This window comes from Panthera leo, chromosome C1 (assembly GCF_018350215.1).
Source record: "Panthera leo isolate Ple1 chromosome C1, P.leo_Ple1_pat1.1, whole genome shotgun sequence".
Taxonomy (NCBI): Eukaryota; Metazoa; Chordata; class Mammalia; order Carnivora; family Felidae; genus Panthera; species Panthera leo.
Window position 1 is genome coordinate 44,141,838 of NC_056686.1, and position 13,291 is coordinate 44,155,128.

A 13,291-nucleotide genomic window follows, 5' to 3' on the forward strand; every position below is an offset into this window, starting at 1 on the left:
CAGTGGTTTCCCCTCTCTGAGCTTTAGATCCCAGCTGGACAGGCTGCTCTGACCTTCTGTGTCCCTGGGCTGGAAGGACAGTTGGTCGCCACCAGTTTGGTGGGGAACTATTGGCTGTGGCTGAGGGGAATGTGGCCCAGTCCCCTGGCTTGTTGGAGCAGCAGGAAAAGACAAAAGCAAAACCAGGACCTCAGGTAGTCCAGGGGCTGGCTCTCTTTGACCAACATGGATCTGTGGATTTTGCCCAGGCTTTGCACTCACTGCTCCTTCAGCCTGGACACGACGCCCCATTCCTGACGCTCTAGGAGTCTTCAGGTGTCCCCCTGTAGAAGACTCCATACACCTCCATACGCCTCACCCGACCTGCAGACTCCTAAATACCCGTCCCCCCAGACCGCCTTTAGCCTGCACTTGGTAATGGCCTAGCACTTAACCTGCCCCACTTAACGCATTCAGTCCCGGAAGACCTGTGAGTTGGAATCATCAGCCCTCCTTTGCCACAGAAGGAAGAAGGTGCAGAGAAGTTAGGTTACACAGCAGGTGGGAGTCCCTGCTCCCAAGCCCCAGTGTCCCCAGCCTCTCAGGGCCAGGGCAGCGACCTCCTGCAGGGACTGGGGGAAGCGTGTAAATGCCAGCCGTTATTTCTGAGAACGCCTTCCTCCTCAGGATCTGAGGTCCTGGAGGGAGGCCTGCTCTCAGATTCAGTGCGCTGAGAAGCAAAAGCCAGTCACTACCAAGAAGTATGCGGTAAACCCTCTTTGGGCCTCAGTTTCCCTCCCTGTAGAGTGAGAGTGAGGAGGCATGGGTTCAGGTCTCCTAGAGCCCTCTCCGACCGGGACTGAGGTTTGGTGGCTCTGGGAGGAGTCCGTCTGGGCTCTCAAGCCCGCTCCAGTGGGGCAGCGGGGCGGGACGGCTGCGAGGACAGCCAGCTCCCCATGGTGGCCACCCCTGCCCGGCGATCCCCGCGGCCTAGAAACCCTAACCCCTCCCTCCCCGGTCGCGCTGTCGCTTTAAGGTCGGGCGGGGCCGGCGGCCGCCGAGGCGCGGCACCTGGAGCTCCCAGAGCGGCCACCCGGAGTCTCCGGCCTGACCGACGGCAAGCGGCACGCGAGGACCGGGATCGCAGGGGAGGTGGGGCGGCCGGTGCCCCCCCAGCTCGAGCCCGAGTCGGGGGTGGAGGACGAAGCCCAGCCCGCACACGCCTGGCGCCCCAGAGCGCCCCTGCAGCTCTCAGAGCCCCTGCGGGGATCACAGCCCCCCCGGGGCAGGCACGCGTGGGGTGCGGCCTGCTGGGCACCTCGCTGCACCGCGTAGGGGGTGGCGGGAGCGGGTGGGACCCACGGCGACTGCGGGCGGGGGGTGGGGGGGTGCATTCGGATACCCTTGGACCAGACGGAGAGCCCGACCTTGGGGCTTTCGGGGGAACGCGGAAAACCGGGCTAGGGGACCTTCAACAGGGCTGCTCCCTAACTCCAGGCGCCTCCTGAAAACCCGAGGGACAGCCATCCCCAGGATTGCACCTCCCTCTGGTCCCTGCGCCTAGACCACGCCTGACCACCTGCCGCCTGATGGCTTCATCTGAGGTGGGTATAAGCTTCCTCCTCTCCTTCCTTCCCGAGCATCTCAGCGCCTCCTAATGCTGACCCCGCCTGGACCCCCTCTCTTCACCTTGACTTCGGTGGCTTGGCGGTGCAGAGTGGACACCCAGGTCCTCTTCCTGTGTTCTAACTGGCCGGGTGGCCTTGAGCATGGCAGTCAGGGCCTTAGTTTACCCAGAAGTTGATTGGGATGGTTTGGACCACTTCCTGTTCAGATGGCTTAGCTCTTCCGGAAGGGTGGCACTTGGAGTTCCCTTGTTGGTTGCACAGACAGTGTAATGGTGCCCATTTTACAGAGGAGGGAGCTGAGGCATGGAGAAGCTAGATAAATTGCACAGTGTCAGAGTCAGGGTCCATCCTTGTCCAGCTCTGTATCACCGTGCTTCATTACAGCTTGCTGTCTTGCCGCCTCGTCTTACCACTTGCTCTTCCCTGAGAGGCAGAATTTGAGCTCAGAGATGCTGAGCAGTTTCAAGGTCACAGGGCTCATGGAATGGCCGCAGTTAGAGGGAGCGATAAATCGGAGGCAGGGATAGGCCTCCTCTGGCTGGTGGGAGGTGGGGCTGTCAGCAGCAGGTGGGCCTCTGGGAGGAGGTGGTGTTTGGACTGGGTCTTGAAGGGGGGGATGTGAAATGAGGGCCCTGGGTGGGGACAGACGACTCCCCAGGACGAGGTCCCCAGGTCCCCAGCATTGGGTTCAAATTTGGTACTGACCCCAGGCAAGCTGTCACCATCCAAGCTCCATGAGGCTGTTGCAAGGATTCAGTCGGGGGCACCGATAAAGCGCGGGGTGGTGCCCAGCCCGTGTAAATGCCCAGCACACGTCTGCTGCCTCCATCATCATGTACGTAGGGCAAGGGAGAGATGGAAAGGGGACGTTTCACATGCAGGTCATGTTCATCCTGAGGGGCGGAAGCAATGATGATTCATATGTTGCATTTTGATTCACTTCTGGGGTCCTCTCTTTTTCTCACCACGAGCAACTATTGCTTTTATAGAAGTCTAAGGGCATCTGAAGTTGCCCTGTGCAGAAGCAAGTTCTTCAAGGGTTGAGAAGCAAAGCAATTTCTGGCTTTGGGCAGAGTCCTCCACCTTTCTGGGCTAGGTCTCCTCATTTGCAAAGCAGGAATTTTCTTGCCCTGCCCTACCCACCCCCCTCGGTTGTGGGGAGTGTGAAGAGGGGCCTTGGTATACAGTTATGATCAGTTATGAACTGTTACTGATCTGCTGTGGGTTTTAAGTGGGTTTTCCAAGCTGTTTGCTGCAGCTCTCCCTCTCGACAGCCTCTCGTAGCTGTCTAACTTTGGAGAGGGAGGAGTCGAGTTCATCTCCTCCCCCCACAATAATGGAGACAGGAGGCACTTGTCCCACAGACCGATTCACAGGAAGAGAACGGCAGGTGATTTACGGATGACATTTTTCTACACCCTGCTGGTGGTCTGGGGGCTCAGAAAGATTTGGGGTCCACTCTTAGAACACCCCTGCTACATGTATACATTCTCTCTCATAGGTACACATGTACACACACGTGTATGTGTTTTTAAATGTTTGCTTATTTTTGAGAGAGAGAGAGAGACACACAGACAGACCCAGAACGGGGGAGGGGCAGAGAGAGAGGGAGACACAGAATCCGAAGAAGGCTCCAGGCTGTTGGCACAGAGCCCTACCCAGGGCTCGAACCCATGAACTGCAAGATCATGGCCTGAGCCAAAGTTGGATGCTTAACTGACTGAGCCGCCCAGGCGCCCCCCCCCCCCCCCCGCCAACGCACGTGTGTTTTTAAACAGAATTGACGACATGCCCTTTTGAAGTCTAAAGCTTCACCTGCTGTATCTTGAACATGATGCCCCTCAGCTCTCCTAGGAGCTAGCAGCTACACAGCAGGGCATTGTTTGCGTGCAGCATATTTGGCCGGGTAAGCCCTCATTTGGAAGGCATTCCTGATCCCTGAAGTCTCAGTTCTGTGAGTTCCCCAGCCCCCTGCTTCACTGACTCAGATTTTGGAAAAGGACGGTGTCTCTAACTTCTCCTAGCTGCCTGCTAAAGAACCTGACCTTTGTAAGGGTAAGGAAACAGGCCCGGAGCGGCTGGTAAGCTTACCCCAGAACTGCAGAATGGGGACCAAGGCCAGGTCTCCACTCCGTGGCTGGCTGTTGCAGTTGCCGAACTCCTGTGTCGCCTCCCTTGTCCTGGCCCCTCCCAGCTGTAAGGGAGGCTGTTCATATAACAAGTGTTTGCCCAGTAACGCCTTCCCTCACTTAAGAGAATTTCTTCAACAAATGTTCATTGAGCAGCTACTATGTGCTAGGCACTGGGGGATACAGCAGTGAATGGGGCCAATATGGGCCTGTCCTCAGTGTGCTCACTGGCTGGTGGGGAGGACAAGCAAAGGAGAGGCTGAGCACAGTCAGAGAAGTGCTGTGATGCAAGAAGGCCCGGGCACTTGGTGTTGAAGTGAAGGCTTCTTGGGTGAGGACCAATCTGAGACTTGAGGGGAGATAATGGCAAGTTATCAGACAGAGGGAACAGCATGTACAATGGCCTAGAGATTGGCTTTGGGGACAACGTGGACGTGGGTTTCAGCCTCTTCCTGTCTGTATGCTCTCGGGCCAGTTTTCCTCCCAGTTTGCGTTTTTCCTGTGCATTTTTTCTTTGTCCGATTGACATGCTACCCTATGCGTAATTTGGCATACAAAGCTGAAAAAAGAGGGGCGCCTGCGTGGCTCAGTCGCCTGAGCATCTGACTGTTTTTTCCGCTCAGGTCATGCTCCCAGGGTCATGGGATCAAGTCCTGCTTCCAGCTCGTGCCGAGTGTGGAGCCTGCTTAAGAGTCTCTCTCTCTCTCAAAAAAAAAAAAAAAAAAAAAGCTGAAAGAAGGTAGATATACACGTCTCCCCTGTTGTTAAACATTTGTACTGAGCTTGTTTTTTCAGACGAGTTGTTGGCATCCCATCTAGAGGGTACACCATGGTTTATTCACCAGTTGCCTATAGTTGGACGTTTAGACTTTTTCCAAATTAGGACCATTATCCATAAGGCCATGGTGAACACCTTTTTGCACAAAGGTGCCTCAGGTCATGCATTTCAACTCGGGACTTCACTCTCGCTCCTTTACCCGCCCTGGGTTTCGGTGCCTTCCTCTGTCAAATTCGACCTCTTGGGATTGTGACCAGGGGAGGTGAGGCAATGCAGAACCAGCAGGTCTCGACCCTGAAGGCCTGCTGGACTCAACAGGTGTTCACTCTCTTCCCTCCCAGCCTGTAGTAGACGGGTGGGGGTGGGGTGCGGAGTCATACCCACCAGGCTGATGGGGCCTAGGAGGCCCGGAGAGGCCCAGAGTGAACATAGCCACCCTTACTGAGCTCCTGGGCCCCAGGCATGGTGCTAGGTAACTTGAGACACATTCTCTGTGGCCTTCGAAACGGCCCTGCGAAGTCGGGAGTGTCATCTCCGTTTAACAGATGAGGAAACTGAGGCACAGAGGAGTCAAATGGCCTCTCCAAGTTTACACCGTGACCTCAGACAGGGGAGGCAGTACCTCAGCAGGCCTGTCTCATGGCCCATTACCTCCTGTCTCCCCTTCTCTGTGTTCAGACGTGTGACGTGAGCCGAGCGGCCTCCACGCTCCATTACTGCATGACGGTCAGCGGCACGGTGCTTCTGGTAGCTGGGACGCTCTGCTTTGCTTGGTGGAGTGAAGGAGAAGCAGGTGCTCAGCCCGGCCAGCCGGCCCCTCCCACGGGGCATCCGGTGCCTCAGGCCCCCAGTCCCCTGCTCAGGTCCGTCAGCTTCTTCTGCTGCGGTGCAGGCGGCCTGCTACTACTCTTCGGCTTGCTGTGGTCCATCAAGGCCAGCACCCGGGGGCCTCCCCGATGGGACCCATATCACCTCTCCAGAGACCTGTACTACCTCACTGTGGAGCCCTCGGAGAAGGAGAGCTACAGGTCAGCAGGGCAGGGTGGAGGTGATGGGCGGGAGTGGTGGATAAAGCACTGTCATCAGCAGAGTCCTGGAGGGGTTTCAAGCCCTTTGACAGACTTTGACAAACCAGGGTAGTTAGAGCTGTCAGAGAGGGATGGACATGGTCCTGTAGAGACATGGAGAAATCCAGGAAGGCTTCGTGGAGGAGGTGGCAATTGAGCTCAGCATGGTCCATACAGGGCAGAGTAGCAGAGGGGTTAAGAGCCCAGGCCCAGGGGTAAACCTCCTGGAATCCTCTCCTGGTTCTATCACTAACTAGCAAGTAGGACTTCAAGTAGATTGTACAACCCTACCGAGCCTCAACTTCCTCATCTGAAATAAGACAGGAATAAGAATAGCACAATAATAGCAAATACCTGCACTTACCATCTGAGGGACACTGTTCTAAGTGCTTTTCATATATTTACTCATTTTGTTTTCCCAGCAGCTCTCTGAAGTAGGGACTGTTATTAACTCCATCTATAGATGAGGAGCCCAAAGTGCCAAGACATTAACTAACTTGCCCAAGGACACCCAGCTAACGTGTGTGTGAGTCGGGACTTGAACTGAGTCTGCACCCTCACTGCTCCCTAGCTCAGGGGACGTGGGGGAAATCCAATGAGATGATGTCTGTGTAGAACGTAGCCCAGCGCCTGGCACACAGTAGGTGCACAGGAAGTGTCAGCTGTTCCTGAAGTGGATAATGTAGAGACATGGTTGGGACAGGCCGAAGAGCATGTGCAAAGGCTCCGGGGTGGGTTGGGGGTGGAGACAAAATCTTGCATTAAGACCGTATTTCTCAACCTTTTTAAAAATTATCTCTCCCTCTAAGGAGGCTTTTAGGCATTTTTTTTCAATGTTTTTTATTTATTTGTTTGTTTTGAGAGAGAGAGTGCGTGAGCGAGCCGGGGAGAGGCAAAGAGGGAGGGAGAGAGAGAATCCCAAGCAGGCTCCAGGCCCCGTGCTGTCAGTGCAGAGCCCGACGCGGGGCTGGAACCCACGAACTGTGAGATCATGACCTAAGCCAAGATCAGGAGTCTGACCCTTAACTGACTGAGCCACCCAGGCGCCCTGGCATTTTTTTCTTAATCCCACACCCCCTCCGTGAAATTTTCATACCACAGATATATTGCATATTTGTCTGCTCTGTATGTATCTCTGTATTATATACATCTACAGAGCATCACCAAGATACCAAGAGCTCTTTTTTTTTTTTTTTTTTTTTTTACCTGGGGGAGAAAATGATGCATTATGTGTGCCCTTGTTATATATGTATTCATTCAGTCAAGCATGGGCTGTGCCTCCATATTGGGCAGCCCGCATGCATCCCCAGTCTTGTCTGCCTGCAAGGTAAGAATTTCTGTTGCCGTTTATGGAAGAAAAAGGTGAAGGTTACACAGCTAAAAAGTGGCAGAGCCCGCTGGCTGCAAAGCTTGTGTGTGTTAGGGGCTAAGTCAGACACTAGCGAGCTGGTCTGGGACCTGGACACCCTTCTTCCCTTAGGGAGAGGGAAAAACAGTATTGTGAGTTAAAGAATGTAACAAATTCTTCCTGCAACTGGCCTGCGATTCTCTGGGGTCAGAGACAATAGAGTATTCACCAGGGGCCATTTGGTACAATGGTCTGGCCTTGGTTTGACCCAACTGTTAGGGAAGGGCAGGGCCTCCAGCCAATCCCCTCACGTCTCAGATGAGAAGCCCGGGTCTCAGAGAGACCAATGACCTACCTGGTCACACAGCGAGGTGGTGGGTGACTGGAGGGGAACCAGGCCACGCCTCAGGGTGCTGCAAATGTAACCTGTCCCTGCTGGCCCTCCTAGCCTGGCCGGACTGCTGGGGGCGGATGTTGTCTGTACACACAGCCGTGTTGACTCAACGGGGTCTGGGCCACAGTAGCATCTGTCAGGTGGGACCAGTTGGATTTCATTCCCAGCAGGGCTGCGGAAGAAGCCTGCTCGGGCCGGTGCTCATGGCCCATCAGGTTCGGAGACCCAAGTCTTAGGTTCAGAACTAGGATGGCTGGATGTCGGGGAGGCTGCTTCTGTTCATGCCCCTTTCTTGTCCCCGAAAGCTGACACAGCCCAGCCTTGCTGCTGGTGAGCCCCGCATCTGGCCCCGCTGGTGGCTGGACAGGAGGCCTCCCAGGGCCCCTGTCCTCAGTGAGTATAGCAGAAAAAGCACGGGTCGGGGCACCTGGGTGGCTCAGTCGGTTAAGCGTCCGACTTCGGCTCAGGTCATGATCTCGCGGTTCGTGAGCTCGAGCCCCGCGTCGGGCTCTGTGCTGATGGCTCAGAGCCTGGAGCCTGTTTCGGATTCTGTGTCTCCCTCTCTCTCTGACCCTCCCCCGTTCATGCTCTGTCTCTCTCTGTTTCAAAAATAAATAAACGTTAAAAAAAAATTTAAAAGAAAAAGCACGGGTCTATTCAGACGTGAGGGTGTCAGCGTCAGCTCTTTTCTAAGCTGTGCGCCCTTGAGCGTGTTACTTAGACTCTCCGAACCATATCTAATTCTTCATCTGTCATGTGGCCGTGCCAGAACTTTCTCCTGAGATTGCTGTTAGGCTCAGATGAGGTGATAGATGGGGAGGTGTACGCCTGGCAAAGTTCGTGCACACTTTAGCTTTGCGGCTGCGTATGACTATGCCTTACAGCTTGCAGTGCACTCTAGTGCCCGCTGCCTGATTTGAATCTCAACGGCTTGGGAGTTAAGTGTTAGGATTAGGCCTGTTTCACAGAGGACGGCGCTAAGGTGTGGGGAGATTCAAGGCTGGGATGGGAAGAAGGGCGATAGGTGCCGTTGGCTTGAGCTTGGCAATTAGGACTGGGGGCTCTGCTGCTTGGTTGATGCTTGGCCTTTACTCATCTGTGCTGTGGCTGAGAGCCGAGCCCCCAGGGTAGTCCTGAACACGTTTAGGGAGTTTACACGTTGGGCAAATAGTATTCCGTCCTTGTCCCTTTCCCTTTCCCGACTGTGGTTGCCTGACTCAGCTGAAGGGTGGCAGAGCTGAGGCCAGGCCCAGGCCTCCTGCCCCCCCGGGACCAGCCCCAGCCTCCCCTGGAGCTTGCTGGCCTGGGGACCAGAGCGGCGGGCCCACCCCACACCCCTGCAGGGCGCCGTATCCAGAATATACCACGTGTGTGTGTGTGTGTGTGTGTGTGTGTGTGTGTGATATGGCAGCTCTGCATGGGGCCTCCTGTTCCCCCAGTTCCCAGCCTCTGGACCATAGGAACAGGACTTGGGGCTGGCTGGGCCACGCCGGCTACTAACGTGACAGCAGGTGGCACGAGGGCCACTCCACGTCTGCCCTCTAAGCAAACTTCCTGCTGTGGGGTGAGCTTCCCTGGCATCTGTGCCCTGCCCTGCCACCTGTTGCATGCTGGGTGGTCCCAGGCATACCCCAAATCTGTCTGGCATCTCCAGGCCTTGGGGAACCAGGGAGTGTCAGGGGTGTGGCTGGGGCGAGTGGCGGGGAGGGAGACATAGGGCTCTGGAAGCTGTATTACCTGCATTTTTCCAAGTGCTGTCAAAGCTTTTTCCATTTTCCCCTCCCCTGAATCTATAAAATGGGAATTCTCATCCCCATTTTACAGATGAGGAGAAGGAGGCTCAGAGGGGCCATGTGAACAAGGCACAGCACGAGACAGTGGAGTCTAGCCTGCTTGCCTCCAGAAGCAATATTCTTTGCCTGCCCTCACGTGCAAAGGATGCTGGGAGCTGAGGGGAGAATGAGACCCCTTATCAGCTCCCTCAGTAGCAGGGCTCCCGGGCTGCCTTCCAGAGGAGGAGGGTCTGTGGGAGAGATGTGTCACAGCACTGGATGGGGAGCCCAGATCTGGCTCCTGGCCGGTGCCCTCTATCAGATTGGCATGCAGGCTGGGGGTTAACCCTGAGCTCCCCACCAGCCTACTCCATGACTCTGTCTATGACTGGAAAAGCAAGCCTGCCTCCCCAGTGGGTCACATTGATGGCTGCGGTTGGCTCAGGCTGAGAAGACACGCTGTCCAGAGAAGGGCCATGTCCCCGGCGGGGGGTGGATGCTCAAGTGAGGGGTGACAGCAGGTACCCAGCACTGCCCCGTACCAGCCCCTGGAGTGAAGTTCCCTCCACTACCTCCTCCGACCCCCCTGGGGCCAGCCTCCTGCCATCAGCCCCTCCCCTGTCTATACCGGCAGAACCCATGGTATGCATTGAACTGCTTCCCCACCAGCTCCAGACTGATAACTTTGGGCAAGCGACAGCCTGTATGGCACTTACCGTGCGGGTGATCTATGATAACTTTTGTCCCCCACACCCCTTCCTCGCAGAGACTTTTGAGATTTTGTTATCAGCTCCTGTTCACGGAACATGTGCTAAGTGCCCCTTCCCCTGTATTATCTCAATTAATCTTCATAAAGTCCTGGGAGGTAGGTGCCCTTGCTGTCCTCATTGTATAGATGGGGAAACTGAGGCTCAGATTAATGGAGTTACTGACCCATGATCTACCACCAAGAATGTGGCAGAGCAGAGAGTTGAACTAGCCACAGCCCAGGCTCATAACCAGCCCTTCAGCCACTTGGTGCGAGAAGCAACCTTCAAGGTCACTTGGTCAGCTCCTGTATCTGGCAGGATCATCCCCAAAGGGGAATCAGCTCAGACGTGGGATCAATGACACTCCTGTCCCCTGGGGTCCTGGGAAGGGAAAGAAGCACCACCTCCCCAGAGGTGACCCGCCAGGGTTCTGAGAGGACTGAGGGCCAGCCTCGTTCCCATCAGGATTGAGGCTAGAATACAGGTAACCTGTTTTTTGAATCTAACCTGTGGGGGCCGGTCACAGAAGCCACAGAGGACCTGGTCTGTGCCTCAAGTCCCTTCGGGGTCATTCATTTGTTGGAGGTAGGGCAAGTCACAGGAAAGCCAGGCTGTTTAGAGATAGATGTGGTTGACCTGGTAGGTAGTGAGCTCTGCATCTCTGGAGGTATGCAAGTGGAAGTAATCACTTCGCAGACTTGCCATATTGGGGCCTCAAGCATCCAGATGGGCAGGAGAATCGATGTCTCCCATCCTGCCTGGAGTATCTGCAACTCCGGATCTTGTAAGGGATTATTACAATAAGCTAGAAGTCTTTCTGCCGATGAGCCATCCTTCTTTCAACAAACATCCCCAGGCACCTGCCCTCAGCCCATGGTTGCTCAAAGTCCATCCTTGCCCTCAGGGACAACCTAGGGGACCTGGTAGGGTCAATGCAGTATCGGGGAAGAGCCCTCTGGGAGCCCAGAGCAGGGAGCGAGAGCTTTGTGCGGAGAGGGGGGACCAGTCAAGAAAGCTTCCCAGAAGAGCCTCAAAGGACAAGTGGGGATGGGCCAGCAGGGAGGGGGCGGGGGAGGATGGACCTTCCCGGCAGAGAGAACTGAGGAGTTGCAGCGAGCGAGCGCGTGTGGGGAACTCACAGGATGAGGCGGGCAGAGTGGGAGGGCTGCGGTTGGCAGAGCTGACTCATGCCAAGCTCTGAGTGTGTACCTGGGGCCCACAACGGGTTTGGACAGGGCGTGAAGTCTTCCCCAGCCCCAGCCTCCCTTGCTCTTTCCCTGGCGTGCAGTACGTTTGCCCTTGCCCCTGCTACAGCCTCTCTTCTTCTGTCCCGCAGGATCCCAAAGGTGGTTGGCATCCCCACTTATGAGGAGGCCGTGGGCTGGCCACTTGCCGAGGGCCCCCCGACGCCACCTGCCGAGGGGCCCCCGACACCCCCTGCGTACCCCGCGGAAGAAAGCCCGAAGGACTGTGCCTCTGGGGATGCCCTGCGTGGGACCCAGCCCCCCTTGCCACCGCCCAGCTACGAGAGCATCATCAGTGCTGTCAACGGCCTCTCTGGAGAGACAGTCCCCGCCACTGCGTGCTCCTGCCCAGGCCCGGCTCAGACGACAATGGGGGGAGGCACACTCCAAAGCTGGAGACAGATGAGCTTCTAGTGCATAATACAGTGCCTGGTACCCAGGAGGCGCCCAGCAAATGTTTGTTGCTGAATGCTGTTTTATCGACCTACGGCTGTGTAACAAATGGCTTAAAATAAATTCATTTTATTCTCTCTCGCGACCCCGTGGGTTGTCTGGGCCCAGCTGGGTGGTTTTTCTGCTGCACACGATGCTGGTGGGGCTGCAAGTCATGGGGGGGGGACCCAGCCAGAATGTCAGAGATGGCTCATTCAGATAGCTAGCAGCCGGGAGATTTTGACGTGCAGATGAGAAAGTGGGGGCCCTCGGGCCACACACTGAGTTTGTGATCAGAAGAATGTGGGCTCTGAATTCAGACCGCCTGGGCATGGGTTCCACCGCGTGCCGGTTGAGCGACCTTGAACGAGTGGCTTTGCCCTCTCTGCCTTGGTTTCTTCATGTATATGATGGGAATTGGGAACGACAGAGGCGTCGGCCCCTACCTGAGGAGCTGGGTTGTGACAGATAGACGAGACGGTAGCAGCTGGCGTTGTGAGCTCGCGTTGACCCTGTAGGCGCAGTACTAATGCATCAAATAACAAGTGCACGTCTTAACCCCATGGCAGGTGTCGATTAGCGCACAGTTGGTCTCTGCTCCCATACCTCCTGGGACAGGGAGCTCATTACCTACCCTTACTTTCCAGATCATGGCAGAAATGTCTATTTTCTTCCCAGCTCCATTCTGCATCCTTCTTTTCTACCTCCCCCCATTCGCCAGCTGAGAAAGCCAGCTCCGAGAGGTTAAGTAACCTTCCCAGGGCCACACAGCAAGCCCCAGGGCTCAGTCAGCTGGATCGGGGCAGCATTCCCTGAGGGCCTACTGTATGCCATCCTTTCACATCATCAAGGCTGCCTTGCTACAGGTGGTGTTCCCATTTAGCAGGCAAGGAAACTGAGCCCTTGCTCTGGCTGCAGAGGGTCCTTGCACTTGCCTTCTCCCTCTCCCACAGCCCACTCCTCACCTCCATCCCATCCCTCTGTGCCCCCCTTCCCATGAACTCCTTGAGCACTCCGGTAACACAGAAGCCCCCAGCCCCCCCACTCTATTGTTTAAATAACGCCTGTCACCGTTTAACATCTTACCTTTTAAAATTGGTTCTCGTTTCTTTGTTTATTGTATGTTTCTCTCCATCAGGAAACTCTGCTAGAACAGAGGTATTTCTTTCCTTTACCTCGGTGTCCCTGAGGCCTAGAAACGGCGCCTGGCACGTGGAGGTGCTCAGCAAATATTCGCCGACGGACCGAAGGGATAGATGTCGCTACTGTTCTCATTCTTGGGCCCTCTCAGCCACGCGAGCCAGATCTTGTGGCTCTTCTGTAATGTTCTCCCTCCCCATCACCGACTCCTGCCTCCTTCCCTTCCTCTCTTTCTCTCCCGTCTGCCCCGACCCTTCCCACTATTGTGGAGACATACATTGGAATCCCGCCTCCACCCTCCCCTTCCTGTGTGATGCTGAGCTGGTTACACACACACACACACACTCTTCAGAGTCCCACACGTATCATGAGGATGGGGAAGGGGGATTTATCAGATCTCTGCAATTCCTAAGGAGTTAATGGGGTCCCAGGCTGGGACCCCAGAGCCCAGGGGACGCAGGGCTCTGGACGCAGAGCCCAGATTCCCTCCTTCCCCTAAACCGAGGAATCTCCCCAGCCAGGTGGGTCAGGGAGCCAGCAGCGGGAGCTGGAGGCGGCAGGGGTGGGTGGGGCTTATCTGTAAGAGCCCCCACTAGGGGCAGTGACTTGTTCAAGGTCACCAGTGTCTTGG

At 55.8% G+C, this 13,291-nt stretch overlaps 1 protein-coding gene across 2 annotated transcripts; it reads left to right on the plus strand.

Moving 5' to 3' along the window:
- Positions 1–1,072: 1,072 nt before the first annotated feature.
- TMEM61 (transmembrane protein 61) lies at positions 1,073–11,626 on the plus strand. Of its 2 annotated transcripts, none has more exons than XM_042952125.1 (4): positions 1,073–1,131; positions 1,477–1,583; positions 5,193–5,542; positions 11,181–11,626. In XM_042952125.1, the coding sequence occupies exons 2-4, from the start codon at positions 1,569–1,571 to the stop codon at positions 11,500–11,502; spliced, it is 687 nt and encodes a 228-aa protein (XP_042808059.1). In that variant the 5' UTR covers positions 1,073–1,131; positions 1,477–1,568; the 3' UTR covers positions 11,503–11,626. The 2 variants fall into 2 exon arrangements, with proteins under 2 accessions (XP_042808059.1, XP_042808060.1); XM_042952126.1 differs by lacking the exon at positions 1,073–1,131 and adding an exon at positions 1,156–1,279.
- The last annotated feature ends 1,665 nt before the right edge of the window (positions 11,627–13,291 follow it).